We start from the raw sequence: 16,284 nt of genomic DNA on the forward strand, positions 1-16,284 counted from the left end.
GTAAGGACGAGTAGCGAGCCACGTACTTGGCTTTCGTAGCTCAGGATTATGAATTTTCGGCGAGACTCGGCTTTTTCTGAAACTCCCCGTGAGCGGAAAAAATCGCTCCTTTGCACCCACGGGCAACGTTCAGAATTTTACGAGGCGCAATCGGAGTCGCGTGTAGCGCAACGAATACGCATACAGAAAGTCGCCGCATCTACGAATTTGGTAAGATATTTTTATTGCGCTTTTGTGCGAGCGGCTTTCCTACGCAGCGACTATAAAGAGATACAGAACCCGGGCGACGTGTGTGCGAGCAGTAATAGCCGTTTATAAGCCTTAATTACAGGCACGCGAGCTAGCCATACGGCATAAATGTGCGTTTTACCCAGCTTTGAGCAAACAATAGTAGACTTTTCTTAAGCAATATGTATACGGCGTATTATACAGTGCGGGCTGAAGCGCAGCACAGTGCAGCTGCATATACGCACGATCTTTGCATTCTTTGGCTATTATCCTTAATTGCCACATCGCCGCGAGCGTGCGTGTAAAATTTTGTTACTTTCCATGCGACGAGGATAAACAAAAAGCATGCATATAATAAGAATCAGTGCGCAACGCAGTTTGAGTGGCATCGCAGCGCGCGAGCTCGAAGTCTTTTCATTATAAACGTCGTTTCGCGAGCTCCTCTCCGTGATCACTGGCGAATTATTTTATTAACATGTAAATATACGTATATCAGTGATTGGCTCGGCGAAAAACGAGACGCACCGCGAGTCATTAATCGTCCTGCAGGTATATAACGAATGTATAAAAGGGATCTCCGCTCGTGTGTTTGCTGCTTCGACGCGGAACGAAAGTAAGAATATATCGCCGAGGAATGAAAAGAAAAGAAACTGCGAGCAGCGGTGGCGGCGGCAGCAGCAGATCGAGTTGTGCATGCGCTGCGTTCTGGGCGCGCAACAAGACGCATCATCGAATCGAATTAGGCTTATGCGCGCCGAATAAGCGGAGGTGCTCGTGCAGCAGCAGGTTCTGAGTAACCTGTTTTCACTTTTCGTTCTTTTGGACGAGATATAAAAAAATGTAATAATAAAGATGCGCGCGACGTAGCTCGCTCGAGCATTCCTAAAAGCAGCTGTACAAAAATTCAGTCGAAGCTCGAGAGCGACCGATATTAAAAAGCTTGGGCTGCTGCAGCAGTAGATAATTTGCTCGTCATATAGAAAAGCTTAGTGGGTTGGAAAAAGCGCGGCCGATATATCGCGTGTACGTGTCTTGGCGCATTCCTCGCAACTTACCTTAATGCCATTAGCGCGCATACGAACACACATTCGCGCGTACATATAGTAGGCCTGCTCGCGGCCAAGAAGCTGAAAACAGGCCGCGAGTGAGCGGACTTATGGTCTCTCTTTCTATGTACCGACTACTCGCGCGAGCCTCTGTCTCTTTTCCGTACATACGTATTATACCGCATTCGGCTTATAATGCACGCGCGGCTCCGCTCGACTCCGGAGTATATATCCGATCTTTGCAGTCCGCCACTATATACCATACTGCTGCGTTATATACATGTATATATAGTGTACGCGCAGTCTGCAGGTTCACCGCCCGGTATACATACACACAGCTGAACGTGTATATACATACAACGCGCAGGCAGAGCACGGCGTCGCGCACTCGCAGTCGTATATAGAGAGTAACAGCGGCGGCGGCAGCGGCGCGAAATCTCCGAGAGAGAGCGAGAGAGAGAAGCCGGCAACAGCAGTCCGAGTCCGACTCCGATATCGTAGCAGCGGCAGTCAGTCGCTTCGCGCGCTTCCACCTGGTCGGACCGATGTTTTTCAAACTCAGTCGATTTTTCGCTGTTTATTGATGCTGTTGTGTGTTGTTTTTTTTATCGGGTGTGCTATCTATCGAAAAACAACGAAATTTTCTGCGACATCTGTGCCGATTTATCGTGCGTCGAGGCTTGATTCGGGGGAATTGATTCTCCAAAATTGATTTTTGACAACTCGAGTGTGAAGTGTACGATTTGAAAATCGATAATTTTTAGTGAGCTTCTGCTTGTATCTCTCTGCTTAAAAGCGGACGTCGAACATCGAATTCGCCGCGAGAGATCAATCGGCACTTTGTGCTTTGGTAAGTTTCTGCGAATAATGCCGTTTGCATGTGCGAGCGCCGTTCGCGCAAAAGTGCGCAAGGTGCAGTACGCCGCCGGAGAGAGTAAAAAGGATTAGAAAGTGCAGCGGTATAGGTACACGCAGAGTGCATTTCGCGCCTCCGTATTGCGGATGATTACGCGCGCATCTACGTGCATTAGCGTATACCATATTAACCGAAGAAAAGCATTACACGTGTACGTCAAGGCTTCTTCGTATAGGTATGCACGTTGTAATGGAAAAACAAGAGTGTTGCATTACCCCGAACTTTGGGATTTCTCGAGCGCGCGCTACGGCCGGGCAAAATCGTGACTATCGCGCGCCGCACCGTGTAAAATAATAACCGCGCGACTCGGCCGAATAACTGCATAAGTACGTAATTAAGAGGAATCGCGCGCCAGACTATCGTTATTTTTTTCTCTCTCTCTCTCTCTCTCCCTCTCGATTCGCCATTATTGTAAACATGCAGAGCGAGGCGCGCGATTGGGAAATCATCCACCCACTTCGTTTGCGCGCACCCGCTCGTTACCGATTCAAAAGCGCATCCCGTGGAAATAATCGTTGAAAAAATTCCCGAGGCAGAGAGAGAAAGACAGAAAAGTTTCGGCGTACACATTTTTATTTGCTCTCCAAGCAGCACTTTTTATTTTCACCGCTGGTCAGAGCCGTGTATTTACTTTGATAAGAAAAACACACACACACGATGAAGATTTGACGCGTGAATGATTAGTCAAATTCGATTTCGACGAATGTCAGGCGTTAACAATTTATCAAGCTCATAAGTTTCACTGTATTACAATGGTAACGAGTCCGCGTTTGAAATAATGCGCTCACGCATATAATAAGCATTGAATATCTTATAATTAACAATGAATGGCTCTTTCGTCATCGCCCATTGTTGGTAGATTAAAATACTTGAGAGAATAAAGATAAAATTGACTGCAAAGTCCCTTTTACGATGATTTTCATTGAAATAATATCGAAAGCTTCGTGACTGCTGCAACGACAGTGTTATTCCAGAGCCATATGAAGCTCGGCCAAAAGCGAACGTCATTGGATTCACATTTTTCAACGATAATTCCACCTTTATTCGATCGTGTTTACGAAGAATATTGAATTAATGACTTTTGATATGCTAATTAAACGTTTATAGCCCTTTGCTAATGGGCTGAGATTTATTTTTCACGAATGCACTTGTTCGTTTATGCATAAATGCATTTTCGATGTACAATTATTTTTAAAAACAAGAGTACAACAGCAAGAAATCGTTTGTTCAAGACTCTCTTAAGCTCTGTGGCGGGTAATTTCTTGCCGAGGTTTATTCAAATTCTTTATAATCCATTTCACAGCTCTTCTTCAGTACTCGGCCGTTCATCTTGATAAAACAACTCCGCCGAGGTTGAAAATGAGTAATAAAACATCGTTAAAAGCTCGCAGCCTCGAGAGAAAAGTAGTCAAAAGCATGTAAAAATCCAAGCTCCGCAATTTTAGAGAATAAGGACAGATCGAGATATTCGCGTTGCATCTAGATCACGAAAATGTCCCGAGCAGTAGTGGTGGATTTCAATTCACACCGCCGGTCATATCGAGCTCCAATTTGTTGGCGGTATTAGCAATTTGTGGGTGAATAGCCGAGCCGAGTCATGTGCATATTTTTCTTTTTCTTCGCTATCTACGTCCACGAGCAATGGACGAGTAATTAGGTGCGGGATAGCTTCGACGTGTACGTGCTTCGGTGCAGAGGGTATCGGGCAAAGAAAAAGCGTTTTTATTTGATAAACAGCCACTTAATGTAATGAATATCGCGTGGCCAGGGTCCGGTCCGAGCAGCGTAATAACAGGATACAATTTGTTACGGAGCTTTGATAGATGAGATTTTTGGCTGGAATTTATTTTGCTCCGCTTTTTTTCGGGGCGAAAATATTTTTCTTCTCTAAAAGATCATTCATTTATCGAAGATTTATGTAACGGGCAAAGCAGCATCGCAGCTTCGAAGGCAGGTTTTTCTCCGTGCATGCGAGACACTATATATTCCGCACTGATACCGTAGGAAAGGGACGGGTTTAATTTTTCAATTACGCAATTATACGCATGTAGCGAAAAATGTTAGACTGCGGCGCAGGCTCGAATTCGTTCGGTGCATATAAACGCAGGTCGCGAGCGACACAACCTGCTACTAATCTATCAACTTGATTAAACGCACTTTTGGGGTGATTATTCGACGGACAAATTGCCACGTTAGCCGCGAGATCGCCGAGGAATTTTCTCATTGCAAAGCTTTTATTTACAAGGCGCGCGTATAATCGCTCCAAACGTAAATGTGTGATTATATATATAGGCGCGTTGCAGTCTGAGTATTAATCAAATCTCGCCCGTTTCTCTTTCTTGGGCGCTGAAAATCGAGCGAAAAGTTTGTGACGGAAGTAATCTAGAAAGCCACTCTTTGACTCTCTGCAGCTCTTTTCTCTCTCTGTCTCTCTCTCTCTTGCTCGCGCACACATCGTCACGAGGCCAAGAGCCGAGGAAAAGTGCACATCTCGTGCCTATAGGCCGGGGATGATGGGATAGGTTGAAACTTTTGCCAAGTCATCGTCGTTTTGTTGTGCATCGTCGGGTCTTGTAAGTGGCAGTTGGAAAAAAAGCAGCAGTAGTGTAGTAGATATTTAATGAAATCAAAAAGGCGCGTGCCAGGTACTCGTTGTTTTGATTGAAGCATCGGTGTATACCTTTCAGCTGCACCTTACCCATAAATCATTTTTCAATATTTTAATTGAAAATAGACAGACGCACGGGTATCGCTTACTTTTTTCAATATAAAACTAGCTTCGATGTAGTCGAGCATTATTGAAATTAGTCCGTAATGGAGAATGAACGGTACATAGGAGTAATACGACACTGACATATTTTCGAAAGATTGTTGCACGTTTATAAATAATAATTTCACCTGTAAATGTAAGTTTATAAGTATATTACATGTTATATATATAGGGTAAGCCGATACGAAAGAATCAAGCGTAACCGAGAGTTCGGAGATAAGTATCGGCTGCTGCTGCTGCTGCTGCCGCCGCCGATTCCACGCGAAATATCAGAGAGAAAAAAAAGTACACGGCTCGATGATGCATGTACCGTTATCGAATGCGGAGCATCCTCGCCATGGTCCCCCTAGCAATACACACATACACACACATACACATTCCGTTCTCGCGCGCTCGCGTTTTATTTTTCGACAGAACGAGAAGAATATTTGCTTGGCCCAGAAAAGTTGTGTAATTCATTTAGCTTTTGTACTGCAGGCAGTCCGCGAGCTTTGTGTGTTGTGTGTATATACACGCTCACGCTATAGCATAATAAGTATATACTCGCTCGGCAATATTACAGGCTAGCTTTTCGAGGAATGATGAAAAAAAAAATAATAATAATAAAAAAAGTGAGGAAAAAGGATCGGTATGCCGCTGGCGTATGATACGCGCATGGACGTAAACGAGCGCGACACAAAGACATTACTCAAAAACTTTTGAATGTTCCGTTGAATTGGCAGGAAATTATTAAATCACGCAGGTGTAAGCCGTATCAGTACAAATCCACACGCCAAACCCGTTCTCTCTCTCTCTCTCTCCAATAGGTTCATTAATCCTGCCTATGTGTACGTATGTGCACGTATGCGTATGCTGCGTATCAGTATATGCTTATGTTATGCATTATGAGCGCGCAGCATAGCATACGTGCACGCATGGGGGGAGCTGCGTTAAACGCGCCACCGCACCTACTCGATGTGCCCCGCCGACCGCAGCAATCGTTTAGCTGCACTATACGCGTATTATATATTATACACTCGAAAATATTGAGTTACATGCCTTTAATTAGTTTTCCGTGTGCCGCAGAGCCAACTGCCAAAAGAGAGTAAAAACCGTATGGATATACGTATGCGCGTACTCGCGTATCTCGATTGTTACATAAGATGCGTGCAAATTAACATTCTTTGGCAGCAACAGAGCAGCTGTTTCGCGTTTAAGCCGTTTCCGATCGCAATGCCATTATACGCGAACATTGCCGATCGAGCTTATCGCGCAGCACGAGCCATCGATAGCTGCGAGAGAATTGAGTTTTGTCTTCTTTTTTTTCTCTTCAACTTCATTGCATCTCGTGTACCGCACGCGCGCGCGCAGGCTTAAGATAAGCGAACCGTTACTTCTTAAGCGATAGTGCAGTTATTATAACATTTTTATTCTGCAACACTATTGTGCGATAGGGCTGTGCAGGAGGGAGAAGAAAAAAAATTAATCGGCTCCGGTGCGCGACGCAGCGATCGATGACATAATAATAGCTTATGGACACTATCGAGAGAGTCCATTGAACTAGTATAATTAATCGGCGGCCTATCGCGTCCTTACGATCTTGCGATTATTACTGCGGCACGAAGCGCAACGCTGCTCCTGGACAATGCAATTATATATAGGAGAGCGTCGAAAAAAGTGGACGAAAAAAAGTAAGCCCGAGCGAGAGAGCGCAGTAGGCCACGCTCGAGCCGCGAGGGCGTGTATTTATGCGCGATCGAGTCCACTGCTGCTGCTGCTACTGCTCGGATCGCGTGCGGATTTATATACGCGTATTATCAGCCGGGAAATAAGCCGAGAGCCTCGTGTCGGCGACTTATGCTTCGGCAGCTCGCAGTCCGCAGATAAATCCTGAGCCAGCGAGCAGCAGCAGCAGCAGCGCGGCCAAATGCAAGAATCTTGTCTCGGGCGTAACGGTTTAAACGACCGATGTAGGTAGTATTTTGAATAAGCAACAGCCAAATCGAGGTTCTGGCTCTCGATGCTAATACCTGGCTAGGGGTCTACACTGCTTGGACTGCAGTACTACTGTAACACGCTATCTCGAGCAACTGATACCGCTGCGCTGCGTGCCAGTGTCTACCGAATTACCGCCTATCTGCAATCGCCGTGCTGTCGATGTAAAACTTCTTCGACTTCTTATGGCTCCTTGGGATAGGATTGTCACACCGCATGAGAAACGAGCGAGCGAAATTTTGTGTCTCGCAGGAGCATTTAGTTGCTTCGTGCGCTGTGCCTGTGATTGACCGGTACTTCTGAGTACTGATCAGAGTCAACTTGCCCCCTCTACTGTGGCTCGTAGCATCAGGGTGGCAGGGCCAAACGTGCCTCTGAAACATTTGCGCTCGCTTATTTACTTGCCTCGCTCGTGCGTGTCCGTGCGGGTCGCTCAATGTCATAGTGTATCAGACAGTCAGTTTACGTTACGACGCCACAAGGCGAATAACAAAGGAATATAGTACGTCGACTGAAAAAAGCGATTTAAGAGTAAAAACTTATTCATATCATATTTTATAAATAAACTGTGTGTTGTAAGTGTGAGTGCGTTAAATGATGTCCGGCGTCGAGTTCGACGTATATTTCGGCAATGGCGGTGCCGATGGTCAGTACGATTTTGATTCTGAAATTGCGAATCACTTTAAGATAATCACAAATTTACGAAAATTGAAGACAATGCGTGTATTGGTCATCCGGGATATGGAAAAAAATGGAGGTGATCTTTTTGAGGAACTTTACCCCTTGATCAAAGGCTGGGAGGGACAATATCCAGATCTTCGAAAAATGTTCAGTCGCAAAGAAATAGAATGGATTCTTACAGTATGCATATTTGACAAAGATGTGTTGAGCTTTGTGATCAGATCCGGATACAGAGACGAGCCCGAGCTAGACGATGTTGGCAAGCCGTTATTGAGTCGCAGCACACCACTGCATCGTCCAATCGACAGATTTACCGCCGGTGAACTTTTCAAGATATACAATAGGTTCGACGTGAATTACACCGACGAACATGGCTTAACGCATTTTCACGTGGCCTGTAAGTACGAATGTTATGACGTAGTCAAGGAATTCTTGAATCTCGGACAGGACCCAAACTTCCTCGCGCCAAAATCACTCGAGAGCCAAAGAAAAGAAGATGAAGAATCAGTGTATCCACCGCTGCATACGGCTCTATACTGGGGTAGCAAAATAGTGGTGGAGGTGTTGCTGAACAGAGGTGCCGATCCCAATTTAAGCGACGCTGAGGGATTGACACCTCTGCACGTCATTGGCAAAAGACTCAATAACGAGAACGGCTTGGCGGAATTATTTTTCAAGATCAACGATGAAAAAAATCAAACTGTACAGATTGACGCCCGGGACAGATTGGGTGACACACCGTTACACTCAGCACTGGATAAGTACGTGCATAGAAGCTTAACGGAGCTGCTACTAAGAAGAGGCGCTAATCCCAATTCAACCAACGAGGAAGGAATGACTCCTCTGCACTTCATTTGCAAGGATCGCTACGAAGCTGCACCTGAATTGACGGACCTATTCTTCAATGTCAACGATGATATCCAGCAAACTGTACAGGTCAATGCTCTGGACAAGTATGGTCGGACACCGCTGCAATTAGCCGTGGCAAATCTTTTGCCACGTGTGGTCGATTTACTCTTGGATCATGGAGCTGATCTATCTAGCTTCACTTTTCCCTGTGCGAGTTTTTTCGATGAGAGCTTGAATAATTCTAATAATAATTATAAATTGAGGTTAGCGTGTGAAACTCTGACCATTGTCGAACGACTTGAGAAAAGAGGATACGAACTGGACCAAAGGGATGCTTTAAGAATCATGGCAGTATTTGCTAAGCTCGAATTGTTCAAGAAGTCGACGGAACTTGAAGACTCTTCGTACGACGATAGGGAGTTTGTGAAAAAAGCGAAAAAATTGATGATGAAGCCGAATCTATCGCTCTACGATCTAATTCAATTACGACCCGAAAAGACAAAAAAACTATTGCCATACATTGACTACTACTTGGAGTTCACACGCTGGAGTAAATTGTGTATGTTTCCGGAAAGTCATAGAATGGCTTATGCTGTGCAGATGTGCGATATTATAATAAGAAGGTTTTGCCAATCATGGACCCTGACTTCTTTCTTGGAGCTGGTGCGCTATCGACTGCCGATTCTCTGTTGTGACATAATCATCGAACAGCTAACGAGCGAAGATTTATGTAATATTTGCTTCGCAGCTGCAGGCTGGGGCTCGACTCGAAGTGTCAAAGAATCAGAATAAACAAATAAAAAATATCAGCTGCAAGATGTGAAACTTCTTTAAGAGCATTCGATCAAAGTTATTTTAAAATTCAAGTAATTCGACAAATTTCGTTTGAATGACAAAAATTTCAAACAGTCGCATTAAAAAAATATTTATATTATACAGCATATTTTAATTGCTGATTTTCTTGAATTTTTAAAATTTTTAAAAGTTTTTTTCTAATAAAAATTAAAATAAATTAGAATTTTTCTTGTTTCTGTAAATTTTCATGTATACTTTGTTATTTAAATTTAATGCCGGTTTAGAGCATTAGAATGAAGACATTATACTTTCAATCGACAGATAAAGCTCTCTATTGGTATTTTCAAGTTGTTTTTTTTTCAATCACCGCAGCACGCGCGCAACGCCTAGAGCTGCTTTCGCAAATTAAAAGCAAAAAATGAAGAATGTCGATCAAGCAAATGATAATTAGTTGCTCCGCTCCGTGCGGAGAGATGTTTTCTCGATAGACCATTAGGGAGCGGCGCAAAGCGCCTGTATAGCCGTCGAATCGATTCATTTAGAAAGTATCGAGACAAGCCGATGATGTATTATGAGGTGAAATTTCGACGTCGGATCTCCTCTGACCGTACCTGCTCTCCGCGGAAACTCAAAGTTCGCCCTGGGCTTTTTTGCTCGAAATAACGCGTACATCGGTCGGACAGTTGTTGGCCCGCACAATTGCGCGTGCAGCACGCGGTCGGGAAAGTGCGCGCGCGCGTCGAGTATACTGGTATCATCCACACACGTCGGTTCCGCAACGTCTACTCGAAAATTGCGAGTCTGACACGCGTCGGGCGCGAAAATCGTTGCAAAAGAGCAGCAGCAGTAGGGCCGATACGAAAAATGCGGCTGAAATTATACAATCATGCATCTTCGAGCGCGGCGTGCCCATCGTTTAATATTTCTCTCTAAATAGTAAATTATTTTGGTGCTGGATATATACTGCATGCCATAAGCTGGAGAAATGATTGCCTCGGCTTCGAACTCGTATTCTTACACCCGATGAAATAACGAGTCAAGCCACGAGCACACGGAGTGTATCGTATACGTAATCTTATGTAAGAATTGCATTGCCGAGGCAAAGGGAGAAAAAAGGCACGAAACAGAATCAGAGCAGTGCAGCCAGTGCAGATCGTGTCGCGTATATATACTTTTATTTGGTGAATAAATATAGATATATCGGTAAGAGCCTTGCTACATGCAAGAGAAATATCAACGTAGCTCGGCTAAGGTACAAAGCCATAGGCTCTCTTCCATGTGGGTATAAATGTTATATAGACTCGGCGGTGTTATTACATGCGTCCTTGCGAAATGAAAGGGCGAATATATATAGGATTGAACTTTAGAGAGGTAAATTCGTATATATGCCTATGTGTGTATTTTATAATAAGTTTTCTCGGTCAGGTGTATCTGGGTAGTATAGCGTCTACACGTATTATAGCGACGAGAGCCTCTACTCAGCTCCTATTCTATGCTCGAGCGACATTTATATATGGAGCTCATGTAATCTTTTTTCGCTACATATTTTATTACGTCCTCTCGGTAACGCGCTCGTAATATACATACACCTTACATATTCAAATAAAACTAGTTAGTTACGTGTGTGTAGGCAAAACAGCTCGACTCCGTTATTACGCTCGGCTGCCTAGTGTCGCTGGAATTTTTAATTAGAACAACTTGTCGTTATCCATTCTAAAGCCATCTATATTACACCTTCAACTATAAAAATGATATTTTAATTCAAAATTATTACCTGATACCTACTGCTCGACGTTGGGATGAATTTTCCTTCTTTCTTTCCTCGCCTAATTTTCAATCTAAACATCGATACAATCAGAATTCAGCAAAATTTTCGCGGCCGTTAGTCCGTTGACTACAGGAAGTATACAAAAAATGCCGTGCACGCGCGCGCCAAATTGCACGTATCGTTGCCGCGAGAGCCGTTAATTCTTTCACGTAGATTCTAAAGAAAACAATCATCGATCACAGCGCGATGTATGTAACCGAGGCCGATGATAAACGAGATAGCTCGTTACTCACATCGCGTATACATTGTACACTCGACAAGTGGAATGCACCTATATACGCGTATGCATACGATGCTGTTAATACAGTAACGAAAAAGTACGAGTTCGCTCGAGGAACGGCATCTAATCCACGCAAGTCCTGTAGATATTAGCATATACAATGGCACTATACGCGTGTATATTCACTCGATGCACCAAACACCGCTGCTACACTGAACACTTACACAACGACAACCAATAACACTATCCACTTTACGGTTAAATTGTCACTTGAATAAATATATGCGATTCTAAAATGGTCACTATACACACTGCACCACCTTTTTCCGTAAACAAATCTATCGGCTGACCGAATGACCGCGAAAACAGAGATTAAGTATTCAACTTCCGACTAGCGCAACACGGCAGTTTGGCGAATCGCGCGTCGAAACAATGTCTATATGTGTGTTTGTGTTAAAATGTGTGCGCCGGTGGTAGCGGCTAGTGCCGGCTGTGTGCCGGCCGCAGTCCAACGAACTCCGCTTCCGAACGTCACACGCATTCGACTCAATTCGAATCGGCGGTTGAACGAACAGTAGATTACTCGTCTTCTCGAAAGACGATGTGGCTCGAAAAAAGTATTACTTTTATTGAATTGCAGTGTTGGTGTAACGGTGGTCGTCGAACGACTTTTTTTACGTGATAGTCGTAATCTAGTAACGACAATTTATAGTTTTGCATTCGCAAGTATGAGTGAACTCGTAAATTTTATTCATGTCGGTGTAATTGTGGTTAGTTTTGCTTCGAGCCTGCGTTTTTACACAAAAGAAGTAAAAGTAAAAGTTTCAATAGTTATAACGTCTGAATCCTACAATTGTTGCAGGCTCTCGGGGTCAAGGAGTCGAGCGGAGCTCGTAACATGCTCGCACGTTGCTCGCTCGAAATTAGCTGATTTTCGCCATCGACATCTTGAATCGAGCCTAGAGCAGCAGCTGCAGCCGACCCGGCTACGTACGAAGCATCAAAATGGAAAGCGAGGAGCTTACTAAACTCGTCGATGACATCTACAAGGTGAGCCATTTTTCGTTTTATCGCCCTTTGTGCAACGTACGGAAGTACGATTAGCGTCGACATTTTCATATACTCGTAACGAACGGCCCGCGCTCGAATCGCAAACAGCAGAGAATCGTGGCGGTCAAAGCGGCTATAACGAGAAGAGGATAAATCTCTACTCAAGTTCCCGTCGAGCTATCGCGATAGAATCTAAAGAGAGACGTAACGACGTAATCCTCCTTCGCAGCCTGCATATGCACTAGTAATAATGATAATGTGCGCAACTGCATATACTGTAGATGAGCATTATAAGAGGCTACAGTAGTGAGAGTGTCGTGTACTTGATATAGTGTACGTGCGGATACGGGATAACTCGAGACGTACGTCAGGTGTCAAACGTCTTTTTTCAAGCGAACTTTTTTAACAAACTCCACCGCGACGAACGACGCGAATGATTTTTCGATTTCGAGAACACGTGCCACGCGGGAGAAGAGGACGACGTGGAAAATTCATGTTCGAGGCTCGGAGGAGAATTGGACATACTGCAGCAACCCATACGATATATTATCACGAAGCGCAGCGCGCGATATAGCTGTGTTTAGCTAACCACGAACTCTGCCGATAATTAGGTGTCACGCAGCTATTGGCTAAATTATGCCCCTTCACCTCCCGCGTCCCTTACCCCCTTGCCTCGATTCTCGTATATATCTAAATGTGCGATATATGCACGAGCACGAGCCGTACAATAAGATGTATTGTCGCGCGGGTAATCTACTGCTGCCACTGCTACTGCTGTTTTATGGACCAGTGACGCGAGGATTTGCTAGCATCCTTTATGCACGAATTGAAAAACTTGACCTCGACTCTTCGTCGTGCGCAGCGCACGAGCTTTTGGGATCAAAACGGAAAAAAATGTTTTCATTCGTGGTAGAATCATCTTGATGAGTCGAACGTTGTCGAAGCCATTGATAAGCGCTGGAGCAGCAAAATACAACATCAACAATTTGGAACAACCGGGAACAAAACATCGTAGATCAAGGTGGCGGTTGCGAAACGATGCCGTACTGCTGTGTAATCCGCACATTCTATTACACCTGGTGAGCTCTGTACACAAAAGCAGCAGCGGATCGGAAGTCAATTAATTTAGGATACACCGAGGCGCGAAGTGTGCAGCACCGCATATTCTCGAGTGTGCAGTTGCCGCTGTTGCATCCCTGCGCACTGCATAGCAGCGCTCATTATGATGCATGCGCGCCATGCAACGTCGTAGCGGCGGTGGCGCCCCTTCCACTGTCCCTCCCTGCGCTCGCGTATAATACATATAAACGCCCGAATTGTCTGCCCGTGTATACGCGAATCCGTTGAATTATATACGGCGACGCTCGTAGTTGCCACCCTTTCTAGCCATAATCTATATGCACGCGTGCAGCATCTGTCAAGTTGTGGTTTACCAGATTTCGCGGCATTTTTTATTCTTCTTTTGAAGTAAAATTTCTTCAGACACGTAGGGTATGGCTAATTAATCGTACAAACCGAGCAAACGCGATGATTGTCAATATAATCGTAATTCGTTTCTTGTAATTACTCGTTGTAACACGAGTATAGTAAAGGTTTTACCGCTAAATGTCAGTATAAAACCCACAAGTAAAAACCAGATCATCAAAAGTTAAATTTTATTAAAAGCGTTTTTTTGTTACTGAGCCTTTCGTATGTCTCTTCAACTTTGAATAATAATTTTGTTTTTTGCAACAAAGGCTCTCGCGTTCGCAGAAAATTTACCTGCCAGTTGGCACGCACGTTCTCTTTAATTTACAATTGCCATATACCATATCCTGCGCTCGAGCTCTCTCGTGCATGTAAGCCACGTTACAGCATTTACTTATCTGAGTTATTTCAATTGTCATACAGCCGGGCGCGCTTCGTCATATTTTCTCCTTCTCTCCTCTGCGTGTGCACGTGTGTCTAAGCGCGCGCACACGATATTTGTTTCGTGTTCTACCAGCTCGACAAAGGCTAAAATACCTGCACACATGTAGCACGAGTGTGTAGCGTACCTTCAGGTTTCCTTACACGTAAAAAAATATATTAAAATACCGAGTGCGACCGCGTGGAATTGCAGCCCGACTGTGTTTCGAGCTTTCGTGACAGACACTAACGCTGCTAATGCTTATGTTTCAATTAAATAGTAAGCTTTGACTGGAACGCACATCCAAACTTAATGTTCCAGGCGGTTTCAAAAAAATGACAATGTTACAAGGAGCAAAGTGTTGTAATTTACTATCGTGTCGAGCACGTGATTTTGCGTTAATAAATGCAGCATTAAATTCTCGCTATATGCAAGAATGACGAGAATTCGTAACGACTGACGACGAGTGTTAGAAGGTGTTGGTTATGAGGCGCGCGTGCCAAAGCTCGAACAATCGGTAGCAAAACAATTAATCGTCGCCTTTATAATTGCGAAAGAGCATGAATACATATCTCGACTTACAATCAGTCCCTTTGTTCTTTGAATCTTAATAATAATAATTCGCGCGATGTACGCGGCATAATATAGACAGCTGAGTTGGTACACTGTATAGGACAGGAGCGAGGAGGAGGGTACGCGCGCCGAGCATTGCTAGATACATTACGTAGCACCTGGAACTCACGAAGCGATCGATGAATATCATTACATCCATCTCGGCGCTACCTCGGCATACACGCGCATTGTGATCTCTCTGCATACACACGCGACACGAGTGTGCTCGTAATCGTGTTTGAATACAGCATCGCGGCAATGAGGTGATTTAAATACCAAACGAAAACTGACCCTTGGTTATAGGCAGCTCGTGTACACACTTATACGCACATCAGTCAAATCTTCGCCTTGATTACGTAGCAGGTATTAGCCAAAGAAGAAAAAGGGTGCAGAATAGTCGAAGAAAAGGATGCTGTTACATACGCCGATAGCAGCGTTATATAACAAAGATTAGTTGTATTTACCCTTGTTGTTGAGGTGAAGTGGTAATAGAAGAGGACTATTTTCGGTAGCTTTTTGATATTCTCGCATCCTTGCATCATTAATACCTACATAATAAGTAGCAAGAGTTTTATTATGCACCCCCGAGGCGTGCTGTTTTCTTCTCGTTGATTTTAACTGCTTTAAAATTATTGATAAATATATAGAGTAAAAGGCTATATGGGAGGATCTAACGATGCCATTGGTGTTTGTGCCCATCCACGAGAGTGAAGCCGTTAATTTGAATTTTGGATTGGCTGGTTGGAACAGGTTCTGCGAAGGTCACGCGTGTGTATATCAGTCGGTCGTTGACCGACGTATACCTCCTCGAGCTGACACAACGTTTCCTCAAATATCGATCGTCGTCGTTGTCCATACCCCGGCTGTTGAAAAAAAATTATAAACAAAATTGGCCATCGGATCGTTAGATCCATAACTGTACGATGAAATTCCTCGCTAATAATTTCGCTCCTTTAGACATGTCACGATATACATATAATACGCATTGCGCACATGTACGACACGTTAACTACACGTCAACTACACGGCTGCAATGTATATTATGTTCGACTGCTCCATCTGCAACGCGTGACTGAGTTCCCAAATTTCCGAATTAATGGAGCATCGCGTAGCAAAGATTAATATCTCACGAAAAAAATGTACTTTCAAAAAATAATCGCCAATCGTGTTGTGCGGTACACCGGTAGTGCGGATCTCTATACGTGTATACCTACATATGAGTCATTTCACGTCAAGTCTCCTAGCGCGGCGCCCGTGCGGCATTATTAATCGATATTGCTCAATTTGTAACTCGCCAGAAAAGCACCTAAATGCACCCAGAAAAAATATGTGCCATATGATTTTGATAGGAAATCTCCTCAGCTTTCCGATGATGAGGTCAGATTTTCCAAAATTTTCCATTTTCCCCGGAAAAACTTGACATAAAC

At 44.1% G+C, this 16,284-nt stretch overlaps 1 protein-coding gene across 1 annotated transcript in view; it reads left to right on the plus strand.

Moving 5' to 3' along the window:
- Positions 1-1,857: 1,857 nt before the first annotated feature.
- The window catches only part of LOC106653300, an 86,500-nt gene continuing 72,073 nt past the window's right edge, over positions 1,858-16,284 (plus strand). Inside the window, exons 1-2 of the mRNA XM_023457963.1 lie at positions 1,858-2,124; positions 12,170-12,357. Coding sequence (XP_023313731.1) covers positions 12,313-12,357 — 45 coding nt within the window. The 5' untranslated portion in view covers positions 1,858-2,124; positions 12,170-12,312. The remainder of the gene's footprint in view (positions 2,125-12,169; positions 12,358-16,284) is intronic.

Source organism: Trichogramma pretiosum, unplaced genomic scaffold, assembly GCF_000599845.2.
Source record: "Trichogramma pretiosum strain Unisexual culture from Peru unplaced genomic scaffold, Tpre_2.0 scaffold93, whole genome shotgun sequence".
Lineage (NCBI taxonomy): Eukaryota > Metazoa > Arthropoda > Insecta > Hymenoptera > Trichogrammatidae > Trichogramma > Trichogramma pretiosum.